Source organism: Phocoena sinus, chromosome 2, assembly GCF_008692025.1.
Source record: "Phocoena sinus isolate mPhoSin1 chromosome 2, mPhoSin1.pri, whole genome shotgun sequence".
Lineage (NCBI taxonomy): Eukaryota > Metazoa > Chordata > Mammalia > Artiodactyla > Phocoenidae > Phocoena > Phocoena sinus.
Genome location: NC_045764.1, coordinates 174,168,744 through 174,183,168, shown reverse-complemented (window position 1 = coordinate 174,183,168; position 14,425 = coordinate 174,168,744). Strand labels below are relative to the sequence as shown.

The 14,425-nt window shown below is 59.5% G+C and overlaps 1 protein-coding gene across 1 annotated transcript; it reads left to right on the top strand.

Annotated features, from left to right (window-relative positions):
- Window positions 1–1,759: 1,759 nt before the first annotated feature.
- On the top strand, window positions 1,760–5,782 carry RTL1 (retrotransposon Gag like 1). The gene has a single exon (XM_032621764.1). It carries the CDS (start codon window positions 1,760–1,762, stop codon window positions 5,780–5,782), a length of 4,023 nt encoding a protein of 1,340 aa, XP_032477655.1.
- Window positions 5,783–14,425: the final 8,643 nt, after the last annotated feature.

Sequence of the window (14,425 nt, the reverse complement as noted above, 5' to 3'; positions counted from 1 at the left end):
GTTAACAGGACTTTCATGAAGAGGAAATGAGTTAATTTATGCAATGTGCTATATACATATTCTCATAACGGAGATGATGGTGATGGTGATGATTTTACCTAAAAAAATGTAATCTCTGCCTTGAGGGAATGACATGATCAGAATTTTCTATTATTCTAAGGCCTTAAATTTTAGCCAGAAAAAGATTTCGGTGAGTTTATGTGTCAGGAATGTTTATGCTAACAGGTTTGGATTTAATATCGTAGACAGCAAATAAACAGCGAAAGGTTTTAATCAGAGCGACTGCAGGATCAAATTTAACTGTCATGCTAACAAGAATGTATTTAATTTTGAGAAACAGCAGATCAGAATTTCGTATCGTGTTAGAAAGTCTGGATTTTAGCCAATGAGGAGTTTTACACAAGGGAATGCATTTTTTTTCTAATAGATTGGCCCGGTGGCTAAACAGAAAACTGGGAAGCAACAAAAAGCGTTAAATGCATAAAGAGTGGTAACTGTAGAGCTAATTGATTGGAGAGCCAGAACTCAATCCTCTCTGGCCCAGCACAGAAGGGTACAAATAACCCCAACCAAAACATCTCTGTAAATTCAGCCTTGGCCCACTAAAACCACCCATGATCAGATTTTCAAAAATCCATCCTAAGTCACTCAGATGTCAAAGTTATCTGATGCCCTCCGCACACCCCGACCCCTTACTGAACATCCCAGCTCTACTAGATATACCCTGATGCTGGCGGGGAAACCAACCAGCAACGGAGAAGGGGCATCTGCTAGAGCAAAGAGATTGCAGGGGCATACGAAGATTTTTGCGCAAGCGGAACGGAGGCCAAATGTTTGACGTTCCTGAGCCCCCACAGACAGCGAGGGCAATCTCGGGAGAGTGCAGGTTTTAGGAGGGGTGGGCAAATGATTTGCAGGTCTCCTCGACAGCTCAGAGCTAGGGAGAATGCTGCACTGGAAGTTGGTGAAAGACAGGAAATCAGCAAAAACTCCGAGTCAGAATCAAGTCACAAATGCACAAGTCTCTGGCACACAGTAGGTGTGTGTGCCACACACAGATCACTACTTCTTCCTGCCCCCGATGTCTGCTTCGAACCTCTGAGAGGAAAGAAGAGCTATTTTGGGCGTCTGAGCCAACCGACGGGATAGCAGCCAAGTGCCCATGTTCTCCTCTTGCCCTGGACTTGTTAAACAGTAGGCATCTCTGCTGGAGATCCACACCTCAGAAGCGAGGAGGCCCAGCCTGCCAGGGGCGGCTTTGGACGGCACTGAGATGTGACCTCTGTGACTCTCTGGTGCCCAAGGAAGGGAAGGGAGGCTGACCAGGCCTGTGTGCCAGGGTTGAAATGAAGCAGCTAATGCACCCTGCCAGGTGCCTGCCTGCCACGGCGGCCACTCCGGGCCCATCAACTCCACAGAATTTATGGGCTGTGAATTTCTTACAGCCACAGGGGAGTAGTCAGGCCAGACGGGCAGAGTAAGCCTGGGAGAGTAGGCGGGAAGGTCAGGGGTTTGCAGATTTTTCTCTCCATGGGATGCCCCAAGTTGGACCCAGGGAGCCTTTCCCCAGCTTCTCTCTGCTCTGCCAAGTTGGGCATCTGATTTGTCCTGGAGACCCTGACCTCGTGAGACCCTAAACCACTGCCTTTCCTTGCACCCCCTCCCCACCCCCAGGTTCTGACCTCTGCCATCCCAGTCACTGACCGGACACGTCACAACCTTACCAGTCTTCAGAGAACACTCCTTCCCATCCGACGAAATGATAGAACCCTCTGAAGACTCATTTGAGACGATGATGGAGCGTAAGAATCCATCATCAAAACAAATGGAGTCCTCCGAGGGCTCATCCAACACCACCGTGGAGACACCAGGGAGCAGAGTGGAGGCGGCGGCAGCGGCGGCAGGGCTGGCCAGTGGCCTGGCCCGGGAAATGGAAGAGCTGCCCATTGATCTCCTCCAAGACATGGAGGAGCCATCCAGTGGCCCACATAGGGAAATAAAGGATCCACCCAATGACCTACTCCAAGACCTGGAGGAGTCACGCAATGGTTCACATCTGGAAGTGGGGGGTCCCTTTGGTGGGGCACCTGGCAGAACGGAAGAGGCATCAGTCAACCCACGGGGAGCCCAGGAAGAGCAAGACGACTACACTGACCTGGCTGGGTGGAAAGAGGCGCACCCCGAGGAGCCGGCGGACAGCGTGACCGCAGAAATCACGGGCATGGTGAGGTCCATCATCTCTCTGTACTTCCAGGTGCAGGACCTCAGAGAGCAGCAGAGGGAGGCGGAAGAGATCTTGGCGAAAGGGATCAGCGCCGGCCAGCTGCCGGTCCCGGGCAGATTCTCGGGCGATCGCAGAGAGTACCACGAGTTCATCGTCCTCTGCCAGCTGATCTTACAGAGCTGCCCCAGAACGCTCCACGACGACCGCCTGCGGGTGGGCTACGTCATCGGCCACCTCTCGGGCCTGGCCTTGGAGTGGGCCAAAGATCTGGTGGAGAGAGAAAGCCCCCTGATTGACGACTTCCCGGCCTTCCTGGAGGCCATGTCCGATACGTTCCAGTACCGCCAGGCCCTGCGGGTGGCGGAAGAGGCCATGTTCAACCTCAGGCAGGGGGATCGCGCCGCCATCGAATACATCCACGAGTTCCAGGGCCTGGTGCCCACCCTGGGCTGGCCAGACGAAGTCCTGCAGGCCCACCTGTGCCAGGGGCTCAAGGAGGAGATCAGGCACTATCTGTTCCGTGTCCCTCAGCCGGATTCGCTGGACAGTCTGATCCTGCTGGTCCTGCAGATAGAAGAGAAGCTGGCAGAGAGAAGGGCGATGCTCAGGCTGCCCCCGGAGGCCCGCCCGCGGAACCTGACCTGGATGGACTCGCCTGCCCCGGAGAGGTGGGTGGTGAGCAGCTGGCTGCCCTGCGAGGCCCACCCCGCCATCAACCGCGACCACCTGTTCCTGCTGCTCATGGTGAGGGTGAACCCCTACCACAGCGTGGCGGTTCAGGCCCTGGTCGACTCGGGGGTGGGCGGCAACTTCATGGATGAGAGGTTCGCCCAAGAACACCACGTCGAGCTCTACGAGAAGCCCTGCCCGCGGTCGGTCCCGTCCGCGGACGGCTCGCCGGTCGGCCACGAGCCCGTCTGGCTCTACACCGGACCCCTGGTGTGCATCCACCAGAGCCACCACGAGTCCCTGCAATTCGACATCATTCCGTCTCCCAACTTCTCCGTGATACTAGGCATCGACTGGCTCCGAGTCCACGCCCCAGAGGTCGACTGGGTCAAAGGCCGCTGCACCTTCCACTCTCCCTACTGCCTGAAGAACTGCTTCCGCCCGCCCCCACCATGCATCGCTCTGGAAAGACATGCCATAAGCTTGCTGCCCGGACTGCCGCCCCTGTACTCCGACCTGGCCGACGTGTTTAACCCGAAGGAAGCAGATGAGGAGACTTCCGACCAGCCAAGCTCAGACGGATCCGATGATCTTTCTGAATCAGAGCCCTCTGAGCTTCAGCAGGCTGGAGACAGTGATCACAGCGAGACCTATCGCGAGTGTCCCTCCACCGCGCCGTGGGAACCTGTGGGAGCCGGGATGCGAGAAAGGGCCAGGCGGGAGGAATACTGGGACCCGCAGGACATGCTGACCAGCACACACGACTACGTACAGATGATTCCAGAACTGTTTGACCAGTTACACGGAGCCACGTGGTTCACAAAGCTGGAGCTGCGCGGCACCATCGTGGAGGAAAGCATGAACATACACCAAACGGAAGATGTGTGGAAAGCAGCGTTCGGTTTGGAGCTTCAAGAGATGACGAGCTACCGGCCCTTCCTGATCTGCGCAGACCCTATCATCCCTCAGGGCGTGATTCACTTTATCCTAAAGGACATGCTCGGTTTCTTTGTCCTCTCATACGGGCAGCACGTCCTGGTCTACTCAATGAGCCAGGAGGAGCACCTCCACCACGTCCGCCAGGTGCTGGCCCGCTTCCGCTACCACCACGTCTACTGCTCCCTGGACAGGAGCCAGTTCCACCGACACACGGCCGAATTCCTGGGATTCGTCATGACCCCCAAAGGGGTGAAACTCAGCGAGAGCATCGTGACCACCATCACAGGGTACCCCATCCCCGGCTCTAAGAAGTCCCTGCGAAACCTCATCGAATTCGCCTTCCCGTACCGGCACTTCGTGGAGCGCTTCGCCGTCATCACGGAGCCCCTGGTGCGGCAGCTACTGAGCGACCGGCCCTTCTACTGGGGGCACGAGGAACAGGAGGCCTTCGAGGGCCTGAAGTGGGCTTTCCGCAAGGCGCCCCTCCTCCACCACCCCAAGCCCCAGAACCCGTTCTACTTGGAAACGGGCGTCACCAAGACGGCCCTGCACGCCTCCCTGATCCAAGTCGACGACCAAACCGGCAAGCGAGTCTGCTGCGCTTTCTATTCTCGAAACATCTCCCCGATCGAGGTGGAGGCCTCGCCGGCGGAGATGAAGACCCTTCCAGTACGGGCTGCCTTCGTGGTGTGGTGTCGCTACCTGGAGAACACCGAGGAGCCTATCATGATCCTTCTCAACACAGAGGATCTGGCCTCTCTGAATAATGACAGGCTCACCGTACTTCTCCCCGGGCATTGGGTCTTCTTCTTCTCCCACTTCCACTTTGACGTCATGGAGCGGCCAGAACAAAAGGGTGGCCGGCCCCCGCCGCCCACGCGGAAACGCCTCCAGAGAAGAGCCTTCCAGCAGCGTGCTGCCACTCGGCCAGGGATGCTTTTTGCTACGGGAGGGTCCCCCAGGGCTCAGTCCCCAGAACCGGGGGACGAAGAGGAGAATGAAGATGCCCTTCATCAGGACGGGCCGCATGGGCAGCGCCTCCGGCAGGAGCTCCTGGCTCTGATACCAGCAGACCAAATACTCAACAGCTTCCTTGCCCATTTCAGCATGGCCCAGATCAGGGCAGTCATTCTGCACTTCTTCCGAGGCCTCCTGTTCTGGAAGAACCTCCTGGCCGTGGCCGCCCTCCTCGTGCTGCTGAGGTTCAGGACGCCCCTCGCCCTGCCGCCCGCACCCACCTCGGACACGGCCTGGCCGCCGCCGCGGCGCTCTCTGTGCCTGCTGCTGGACCCGTCCCTCATCGCTGGCAGCGGCATCGCCCCCGCCGTCGCCCAGCTGTTCACCCAGATGCCCCCGCTCACGGGCGCCAACGCCATCCCAGCCGAGGAACCGGCCGAGCTGTTCCTGGGCCCTGGCCAGCGGCGGCGCGACGCTCTGCTGGGCCTGCGACTCACGCCCGAGTCCTGGCAGATACTGTGCAAGCTCTTCGCCGTCAGAGTCGCCCCCCGTGAGGGGACCCACCCCCACCTGCACCCGAACCGCTACCTGGAGCTGCACGTCGTCGACGATGAGGATGTCGTCTTGCGAGAAGCCCTGCAAGACGACCTGCAACGTTACCGTCAGTGTGGCCTGCATGACGGCCTGCAAGACACCTCGCAGGACGAGCAGGAGAACGACGTGCAGGAGAGCCTGAGCCCCGACGCCTCGGGCGCCCTCGGGCCCCGCCAGCACCTCCCCAGCGACACCGATGTCCACCGCCTGCTCTACCTCCGCAGCGCCCAACGGGGTTCCATCGCGATCAACAGGCAGCTGGCAGCCAGGGCCCTGACCCACTTCCTGACCGCCGTCTACACCCAGTCTACATCCACCCTCGTCGGGGTGAGCCCCCCCGGGGAAGGAGCAACGCTGGAGGAGCTGCCCGGGGAAGAGCAGGACGCGGACCTCGACTGAAAACGCCTCCTCTCCTCCGCCCCGCCGCCCCACAGATCCTCCCTCCAGCCTCCCCGTGCCTCAGCCGGCTTCGCTCGGACCCCGGGCCCCCTTCCTGCCGCTCCTGACCCAAGGGGGAAACACTTGAGAAGGGCAAACAATCGACTCATCGACCAGCAACAGTATCCGTGCCAACAGGCTACCCAGTGGGCCGTCCAACCATCAGAGACCCAGAGTCGGCTCAGGGCTACCCAACTCCGTCTTAATTCTCCAGGTCCCAGGCCTGCAACTGGGCGTGAGATCAACGAGGGGAGAGAGCAGTGATGAGCAGGAGATGACCCCGTGACCCAAGGCCGGGTGAAGAACCAGCAGGGCAGACGCAGCCAAGCAAGCAGACGCCAGGGACCCCCCACCTGGAGCGACGAGTGGCCACCTTGGGCCACCCTGGGACACTGACCCCGGCTGCTCTACTGACATCTACCTCCACCAGCGGCGCCCCCGGGCCCGACCCCGACCTCCCACGCCTCGTGGGGTGCTGGGGGGCCTCCCCCACCCCCCCTCCCTGCCAAGCTGCACCCGCGCCCCCGTCTGGTCCAGCGCCCTCGACACCGACTGTCTGACCCTGAGCTCTGGCTCTCACCTGGATGGTGCCGCTACAGAAGGGCCCGCCGTGCCAGTACTCACCGGTTTCGCAGCCTCAGGCATCCCTGCGACCGTCCAGGACACTGATGGGGTGACCTCACCTGGGGGGGCTCCCTCCCCCACCCCAACACTGACAGCACAGGGGCCTGAGGCCCGAGACAAGGGGAGGGGCTCCAAGAGAGACTGAGAGAGGCCCGAGAAGCCAAGTAGCTGAGAATGCTCCCACCAGGCCACCGCTCTCTGCCACGCCTGCGCTCCTCACCGCCTCCCACCCCCAAAATAAAGTAGAGCTAAAAGATGATCTGACTCTGTGGCTTGTTCTGAAGGTGGAGGGTGGGGACAGGCGGGGTGGAGGGCCGGCAGGTGGAGTGGGGGGAGGGGAGGGGGTGGAGCTTCCCCTGGACCACGCCCACCAGGCGCCTGGCACGCAAGCTGGGGGGGTGGGGGGGTGGGGGGGCAGGGGAGGAGGGCAACACGGGGAGCTGCCTCTTCCAGAGGGTCCGGATCAGGGACCCCAGAAATCCAAGTCCCAATTCGTCCCACACGAGAAATGGGGGTGGGCGGGCTGTGCCCTGCCCCCCTAACTCGGAGGGTCTTTGAACCAAGGAACCTCGGCTTCAGCAATTCCCCCACCACCACCGCTAGTGGAGAAGGCCAAGGTCCCACCGTCCTAAAAGTGGCAGAAAAGCTGTTCTGAGGGTGCACTGCCCTGGGAAGGCAGAGGGCGTCCCGGGGAGGGAGGACAGCGGTGACCGGGCACTCAGGCACTCAGGGCTCACTCAGCCCACAGCCCAGTCCATGCTGACCGAGGGTCCCTCTGCCTGGCCTCAGGGCCCACCCATCCGGCAGCGGCCTTGGACCTCCCAGATCCGCCACCCCTCCACATGGGACCACTCCTTGCGGGGGACCTAGAACCTCCACTTGCGGGGGGGGGCTCCAACACGGATGTCCACGCACGTGGGCCCTCACACACCATGGCATGGGCCTTAAGTCTGCCCTCTGGGGCACAGAATCTGCCCCTGACAGTGGCACCATGAGACCACCAAGCAGATCTCAGGTTCAAAGGTCAGGGGCTCTGCAGGGGCCTGACTCCCTACCCCCTCTCAGGCCTGCCCCTCCCCAACCCTAAGGAAAGTCGTGTCCCTCACGGATCCCCCAGAGTTCCGTGCCCTCTCCGGCCCCACCCGGCGTTATGCCCGGTGCCCTCACTGGTCCCCAGGAGCGACCGACTGTCACTCACCACCCACCCGTCTGTCTGAGGCATCTACCCCCGACGGCAGCACCGCGAGATCATGGTCAGGATCCCCAGGTTCAAAGCCGGGGGCTCGGCTACACCTCCAGGCTTCTCACCGCCCCCCTGGCCCCCTGCTGACCGGCTGCACCCCCTCTCCCAGCCTCCTCTCCTCTGTCGCTCTGAGCCATCGGAGCTCCTGTCACAAAGGAAGTCACACTCGGAGTCCCTGCCCTCCACCGCCCCCCATGCGTGGACTTCTCAGGCAGTTTATTCAGGAGAAACTTGGGAAACCGAGGCCCAGAGAGGGCAGTTGACCTGATGCTGGCTGAGAAGGGGTCAAGAACAGAGCCGGGACTGGGGTCCACCTCGGTGGCCTCCGCCCTCTCACCCTGGGCCCTTCCATCCCCGCCACGCCCTGCACACATGCAGTCACGGACCCAGGAACGACGCCCACAAACAGCCACCATCACTGAGGCCCCAGGAGCCAAGGGCACGCTACCTGTCTGTCTGTCCACCCACTGGCAGCAATTCCAAGAAGCCATGGGCAAGCCGCGTGGGTCGAGGTCAGGGGCTCATCTCCAAGCACCCCAAGACTCCCTTAGCGGCCCTGACTCCAACTTGCTGGGTGACCCTGGCTAGCAGCTGTCTGGTCTTCAGGGCTGTTTTCCTATCATCAAATAGGGGGTGTGGTTAGAGGGGAGGGGAGTCTCAGGGGCAATGAGACACAATCTCCAAGGGCCTCTGATTCCTAAAATCCCCTCTGTTCCCAGATGACACTCTTCTGGGGGTTCCCGAACCCCTTGGCATGAGCTCCCCTGGAGCAGAGCCTTGGGGTCATGGTGGGGAGGCCACACCCAGCACTGGCCCCTCGCCCAGCCCACCCTCGGGGGGTCCTACAGGCTGAACCTCCAGGGCAAACCTGCTTGGAATGGGCTGCCCTGGGCGATGGGATGGATGATGACCCCTCCCATCCCTGCAGCCCAGGACCTTCCAGGAGAGCCACTCTTTCCAGCCAGGCCTGTGCAGGTGGAGGGGCAACGGGACGGCCTCTCGGCTAAGGTCGAACAGAATTCGCCACCAGACAACCAGCCCTGCCCTACAGTGGGGAGCCCAGACGCCCAGCAAGGTGCACACACTTATCCACGGTGACACGCCTGCACGCTCACACACACGTAGAGCAGTGGGGCTGCCGGTGCAACAGTGCGTCTGGACACAGTGGACGGCGGGGCACTGGTCTAACTGGGTCCCCTGCCCCCGTCCAGCCAGAAGGGGCTTTATCCCCATTTACAAACAAGAGAGGCAGCTCCCAGGCCAAGGAGGACAAACTCCTGACAGGGCAAAAAAACACTGGGTGATGGTGTCCCCACTTTCCTAGAAAAAGAGGTTAGAGAACACAGTACAAACCTTTTTTCTCCTGAAAGCAAGAAAAAAGTCAGTACTGAATGAGGTGCTGGGTTATGACATCATGGCACCACAACAAAGGTGGAAACTCAAGACAAAAGACAGGTTACACAACCGCCTGTGCCCAGGTCGCCCCTCCCTCCACAAGACCACTGCCATCCAGTGAGCTCTGACAGCATCCAGGGACACAGGGGAGCCCCGGATTCCAACCAGGTGAGGCTGCCAGCCTCTTTGCCACCCCCCTGCCCTTCCCAGCCCACCCCAGCCCCCCCAGCCCACCCATGGCCAAGAGCTCCAGCCTCCAGGCCTGGTACACATAGGCCTGTTTCTGGAAACACGTAACAATACACACTCCCCGGCAGCTGGTGGCTACTCACCACTCGGATCCTGATATGCCCATCCCTCCTGCAGGCAGCCGCAGGTCCAGCCTCTGTCAGGCCCCCCCGACACAGGCTCCCATGTTAGGGGGTGTGACAGGAGCTTGAAATCCCCTCCCTGCCCACCAGGGCGGTGCCCGCCTGTGCCCAAAGTGAGCAAGAAGCCAGCATCACACAGAGCCCATCCCCACAGCCCGGCCCCCACTCCACCCATCCACCAAGCAGCACATGCTGTCCACTCCTCAGAGCTCTGGTTTCTATCCAAGGTCCTGAGCGGGAGGAGGCCTTTCCTTGGCCAACATCGAGGCCTCTCGTGATGGGACCTCGATCTTCCCCGTGCCACATCTCGCTCCAACACACTGCACCTGACAGAGGCAACCATGACACTCCCACCACCACCTGAAGGCCCCGCCTTTGCTCAAGCGGTCCCCTGACCAGGAGGGCCTTCCCGACCTCAACAAGGACGTCCTGAAGCTGCCAAGTGGGGAAACATGCAAAGCTGGGCGGAGGCAGGGGAGGATGGTGGAAGGCCCTCCTGTCCTGGCTGGGGGCCTTGGCTGCCTCGTGGGCAAATGACTAGTCACACAGGGGCTCGGTGTGGTCTCCTCCCGCCACGCGTGGGACCTAAGTTAGCGGGACAGTCAAAGTCAGCAGCCAGGGCCCAGGGGGACATGAGTCTAGTGCCCTTGGGCACCAAGCTTGGACAAGGAGAAGAAGGGGGCACCTGCTGACAGCTTCCAGCTGGGAGACACGGGACCCAGGGTTAGGAATAGCTGGGGAGCCAGGGATGTCTCCAGACGGGATTTAAGGAGAGAGTAGGAAGCAGCGACCTGTGAGGGGCCTCAGCCTCCTGGTCATGAGAAAGTCCTGGGCAGAGGATAAGGCCCCTCGAGGAGCCCCTCCTCCAGGGGCAGTAAGAAGGGGCAGGCCTAGGAAAAAAGGGCACTGTCTCTCCGACGTCCACCTGTCTGTCCTAGGAGCTGGGTCCTCTCAGAGGGCTCCCTACAGGAGCACAGCCGCTGCCCCATCAGTGGGAGAAGCCCCAGGGCAGGCCCTGTCTCCACCTCTGGCCTGGGCCCACCCCTGGGGAGTGTCCCACCGGGGGCATAACTTTCCCCTCCAAGGAGGGGATCTCAGAGATGGCCCAGCCATAGGCCCTCCCCTCCGGGAACTTGAGGTCTGCAGACCAGAAAGAAGACCATGCCAGGAAGAGGCTGGGGGGGCAGCAACGAGCTTGAGGACACGCCCCCATGCAGCCAGAGGCTCAGAGGATGGCTGGGGAATGGACTCCACAAAATACATGAACGAGTGAGGGACTTAGCATGGCACATGGGGGAGGGGCTCGTTGTAAAGCATGGGTGGAAGGTGGGCTCCCTGTCACACACGAGTGGGTGAGTAACTCAATCTGACACATGAAAGAAGGGGCTCAGTGGGACACATGAGAGGGGGAGGGGCTCAGGGGGACACATGTATGTTGCAGGCTCTCAGTGTAACGTACAGGTAGGGGAGGGACTGGTGTGACACATGAGCAAGGAAGTTTACTGTGACACACAGGTGGAACAGAGCTCTACTGGCACGGGAGTGGAGAAGGGGCCTAGGTGACTCACACGTAGCAGGAAAAGCTCAGTGTCCAGTGTCATACCTGAGGCAGGAAGGGACTCGGTGTCACACATGAGCAGCAAATGATCCGTGTGACTCAATAATGGGGGAAGGACTCAGTGTGACAATGAGTGGGGAGATCCGGTGTGACGTGTGGAGGAGGGGCTCCATGTGACAAATGGGCAGGGGAGCGGCTCAGGGTACACATGAAAGGGTTGCGGGGCAAAAAGCGACACAGTGAATGGAGGAGCAAGGTGACACAAGCGCATTAAGGCTCTAAATGTGACACAAGAGTGCAGGAGGGGGTCTCTGTGACACATGACTGGAGGAGGGGCTCTGGTGACACATGAGTGCATGAGGGGGTCTGTGTGAGATGTCAGTGCAGGAGGGGTTCTGTGTGACACATGAGTACAGGAGGGGCTCTCTGTGACACCTGAGTGGAGGAGGGGTTCTGTGTGACACATGAGTACAGGAGGGGCTCTGTGTGACACCTGAGTGGAGGAGGGGCTCTGTGTGACACCTGAGTGGAGGAGGGGTTCTGTGTGACACACGAGTGGAAGAGGGGATCTGTGTGACACGTGAGTGGAGGAGGGGGTCTGTGTCACACATGAGTGCATGAGATATTCTGTGTAACACATGAGTGCAGGAGGGGGTCTATTTGACACTGAATGGAGGAGGGGCTCTGTGTGACACCTGAGTGGAGGAGTGGGTCCGTGTGACACTTGAGTGGAGGAGGGTGTTCGGTGTGACAACTGAGTGAAGGAGGGGGTCTGTGTGACACTCAAGTGAAAGACGCGGTCTCTGTGACTCATGAGGCGAGAGGGGGTCTGTGTGACACCTGAGTGGAGGAGGGGGTCGTTGTGACACCAGAGTGGAGGAGGTGGTCTTCATGACACCTGAGTGGAGGAGGGTGTCGGTGTGACACCTGAGTGCAGGATGGGTTTTGTGTGACACATGAGTACAGAAGTGGGTTGGTGTGACACATGACTGCATGAGGAGGCCTGTGTGACACATGAGTGCAGGAGGGCGTCTGTGTGACACGTGAGTGGAGGAGGGGGTCTGTGTCACACATGAGTGCATGAGATGTTCTGTGTGACACATGAGTGCAGGAGGCGGTCTATTTGACACTTAGTGGAGGAGGGGGTCTGTGTGACACCTGAGTGGAGGAGGGTGTTCCGTGTGACACCTGAGTGGAGGAGAAGGTCTGTGAGACACATGAGTGCAGGACGTGGTCTGTGTGACACATGAATGCACAAGGGGGTCTGTGTGACACATGAGTGCCAGAGGGGGTCTGTGTGACAATGAGTGTAGGATGGGGCCTCTGTGACACCTTGGGGGAGAAGGGGGTTCTGTGTGACACCTCAGTTGTGGAGGCGGTCTGTGTGAAACATGAGTGCAGGAGGGGGTCTGTGTGACACTGAGTGGAGGACGGGGTCTGTATGACACCTGAGTCGATGAGGGTGTGTGTGTGACACTTTAGAGGGGGAGGGTGTCTGTGTGACACCTGAGAGAAGGGGGTCTGCATGACACCTGTGTGGATGAGTGAGCCTGTGTGACACCTGATAGGAAGTGGGCATCTGTGTGACACCTAAGAGGAGGAGGGGGTCTGTGTGACACCTGAGAGGAAGTGGGGGTCTGTGTGACACATGAGTGGAGGAGGGGGGTCTGTATGACACCCCACTGGAGGAGGGGGTTCTTAGTGACACCTGAGTGGAGGAGGGCATCTCTGTGACTCCTGAGATGAAGTGGGGGTCTGTGTGACACATGTGTGGAGGAGGGGGTCTGCATGACACCTGAGTGGAGGAGGGGGTCTGTGTGACAGCTGAGAGGACGTGGGGGTCTGTGTAACACCTGAGTGGACTTTGGGGGTCTGAGTGACACATGAGTGGAGGAGGGGGTCTGTGTGACAGCTGAGAGGACATGGGGGTCTGTGTGACATCTTAGTGGAGAAGGAGGTCTGCATGACACCTGAGAGGAACTGGCGGTCTGTGTGACACATGAATGGAGGAGGGGGTCTTTCTGACACCTGAGTGGAGGAGGTGGGTTTGAGTGACACCTGAGTGGAGAAGGGGGTGTGGGTGACACCTGAGTGGAAGACGGGGTCTGCGTGACACCTGAGAGGAGGAGGGGGTTCTGTGTTACACATGAGTGGAGGAGGGGGTCTTTGGGATATCTGAGTTGAGGAGAGGGATCTGTGTGACACCTGAGTGGAGGAGGGGGTCTGTGGGACACCTGAGTGGAGGAGGGGGTCTGTGTGCCACCTGAGAGGAGGAGGGGGTCTGTGTGACTCATGAGTGCACAAGGGGATCTGTGTCACTGAGTGGAGGAGGGTGTCTGTGTGACACCTGAATGGAGGAGGGTGTCTGTGTGACATCTCAGTGGAGGAGAGGGTCTGCGTGACACCTGATTGGAGGATGGGGTCTGCGTGACACCTGAGTGAAGGAGGGGTCTGTGTGGCGTCTGAGTGGAGGAGGGGGTCTGTGTTACACATAAGTGCAGGAGGGTGTCTCTGTGACACCTGAGTGGAGGAGTGGTCTGTGTGACACATGAGTGCAGGAGCGGGTCTGTGTGAGACCTGAGTGCAGGAGGGGGTCTATGTGACACATGAGGGTAGGAAGCGGTCTGTGTGACACCGGAGAGTAGGAGTCGGTCTATGTGAAGACTGAGTAAAGGAAGGGGTCTGTGTGACTCATGAGTGGAGGAAGGGGTCAGTGTGACACCTGAGTGGAGTAGGAGGTTGTCTGTGTGACACCTGAGTTCAGGAATAGGTCTCTGTGACACATGGGTACAGGAGGGGGTCTGTGTGACACCTCAGTGGAGGACGGGGTCTGTTTGACACCTGAGTGCAGAAGGGAGTCTGTGTGACACCTGAGTGCAGGAGTGGGTCTGTGTCACACCTGAGTGGAGGAGGGGTTCTGTGTGACACGTAAGTGGAGGACAGTGTCTGTTTGACCCCTGAGTGGAGGAGGGGTGTCTGTGTTACAGCTGAGTGGAGGAGTGGGTCTGTGTGACACATGAGTATAGGAAGGGGTCTGTGTGACACATGAGTGGAGCAGGGGGTCTATGTGACACCTGAGTAGAGGAGGGGCTCTGAGTGACACCTGAGTGTAGGACGGGGTCTGTCTAACACCATAGTGGAGGAGGGGGTCTATGTGACACGTTAGTGGAGGAGGGCGTTCTGTGTGACACATGAGTGGAGAAGGGGATCTATGTGACACTTGAGTTCACAAGGGGGTCTGTGTGACACATAAGTGGAGCAGGGCGTCTGTGTGACACTGAGTAGAGTGGGGGTCTCTCTGACACCTGAGTGGAGGAGGGGGTCTGTGTGACACATGAGTGGAGTAGGAGGTTGTCTGTGTGACACCTGAGTTCAGGAATAGGTCTGTGTGACACATGGGTACAGGAGGGGGT

Bases quoted from the DNA above. Each gene is read 5' to 3' on its own strand.
- RTL1 (XM_032621764.1), top strand. From the start codon at position 1,760: ATGATAGAACCCTCTGAAGACTCATTTGAGACGATGATGGAGCGTAAG.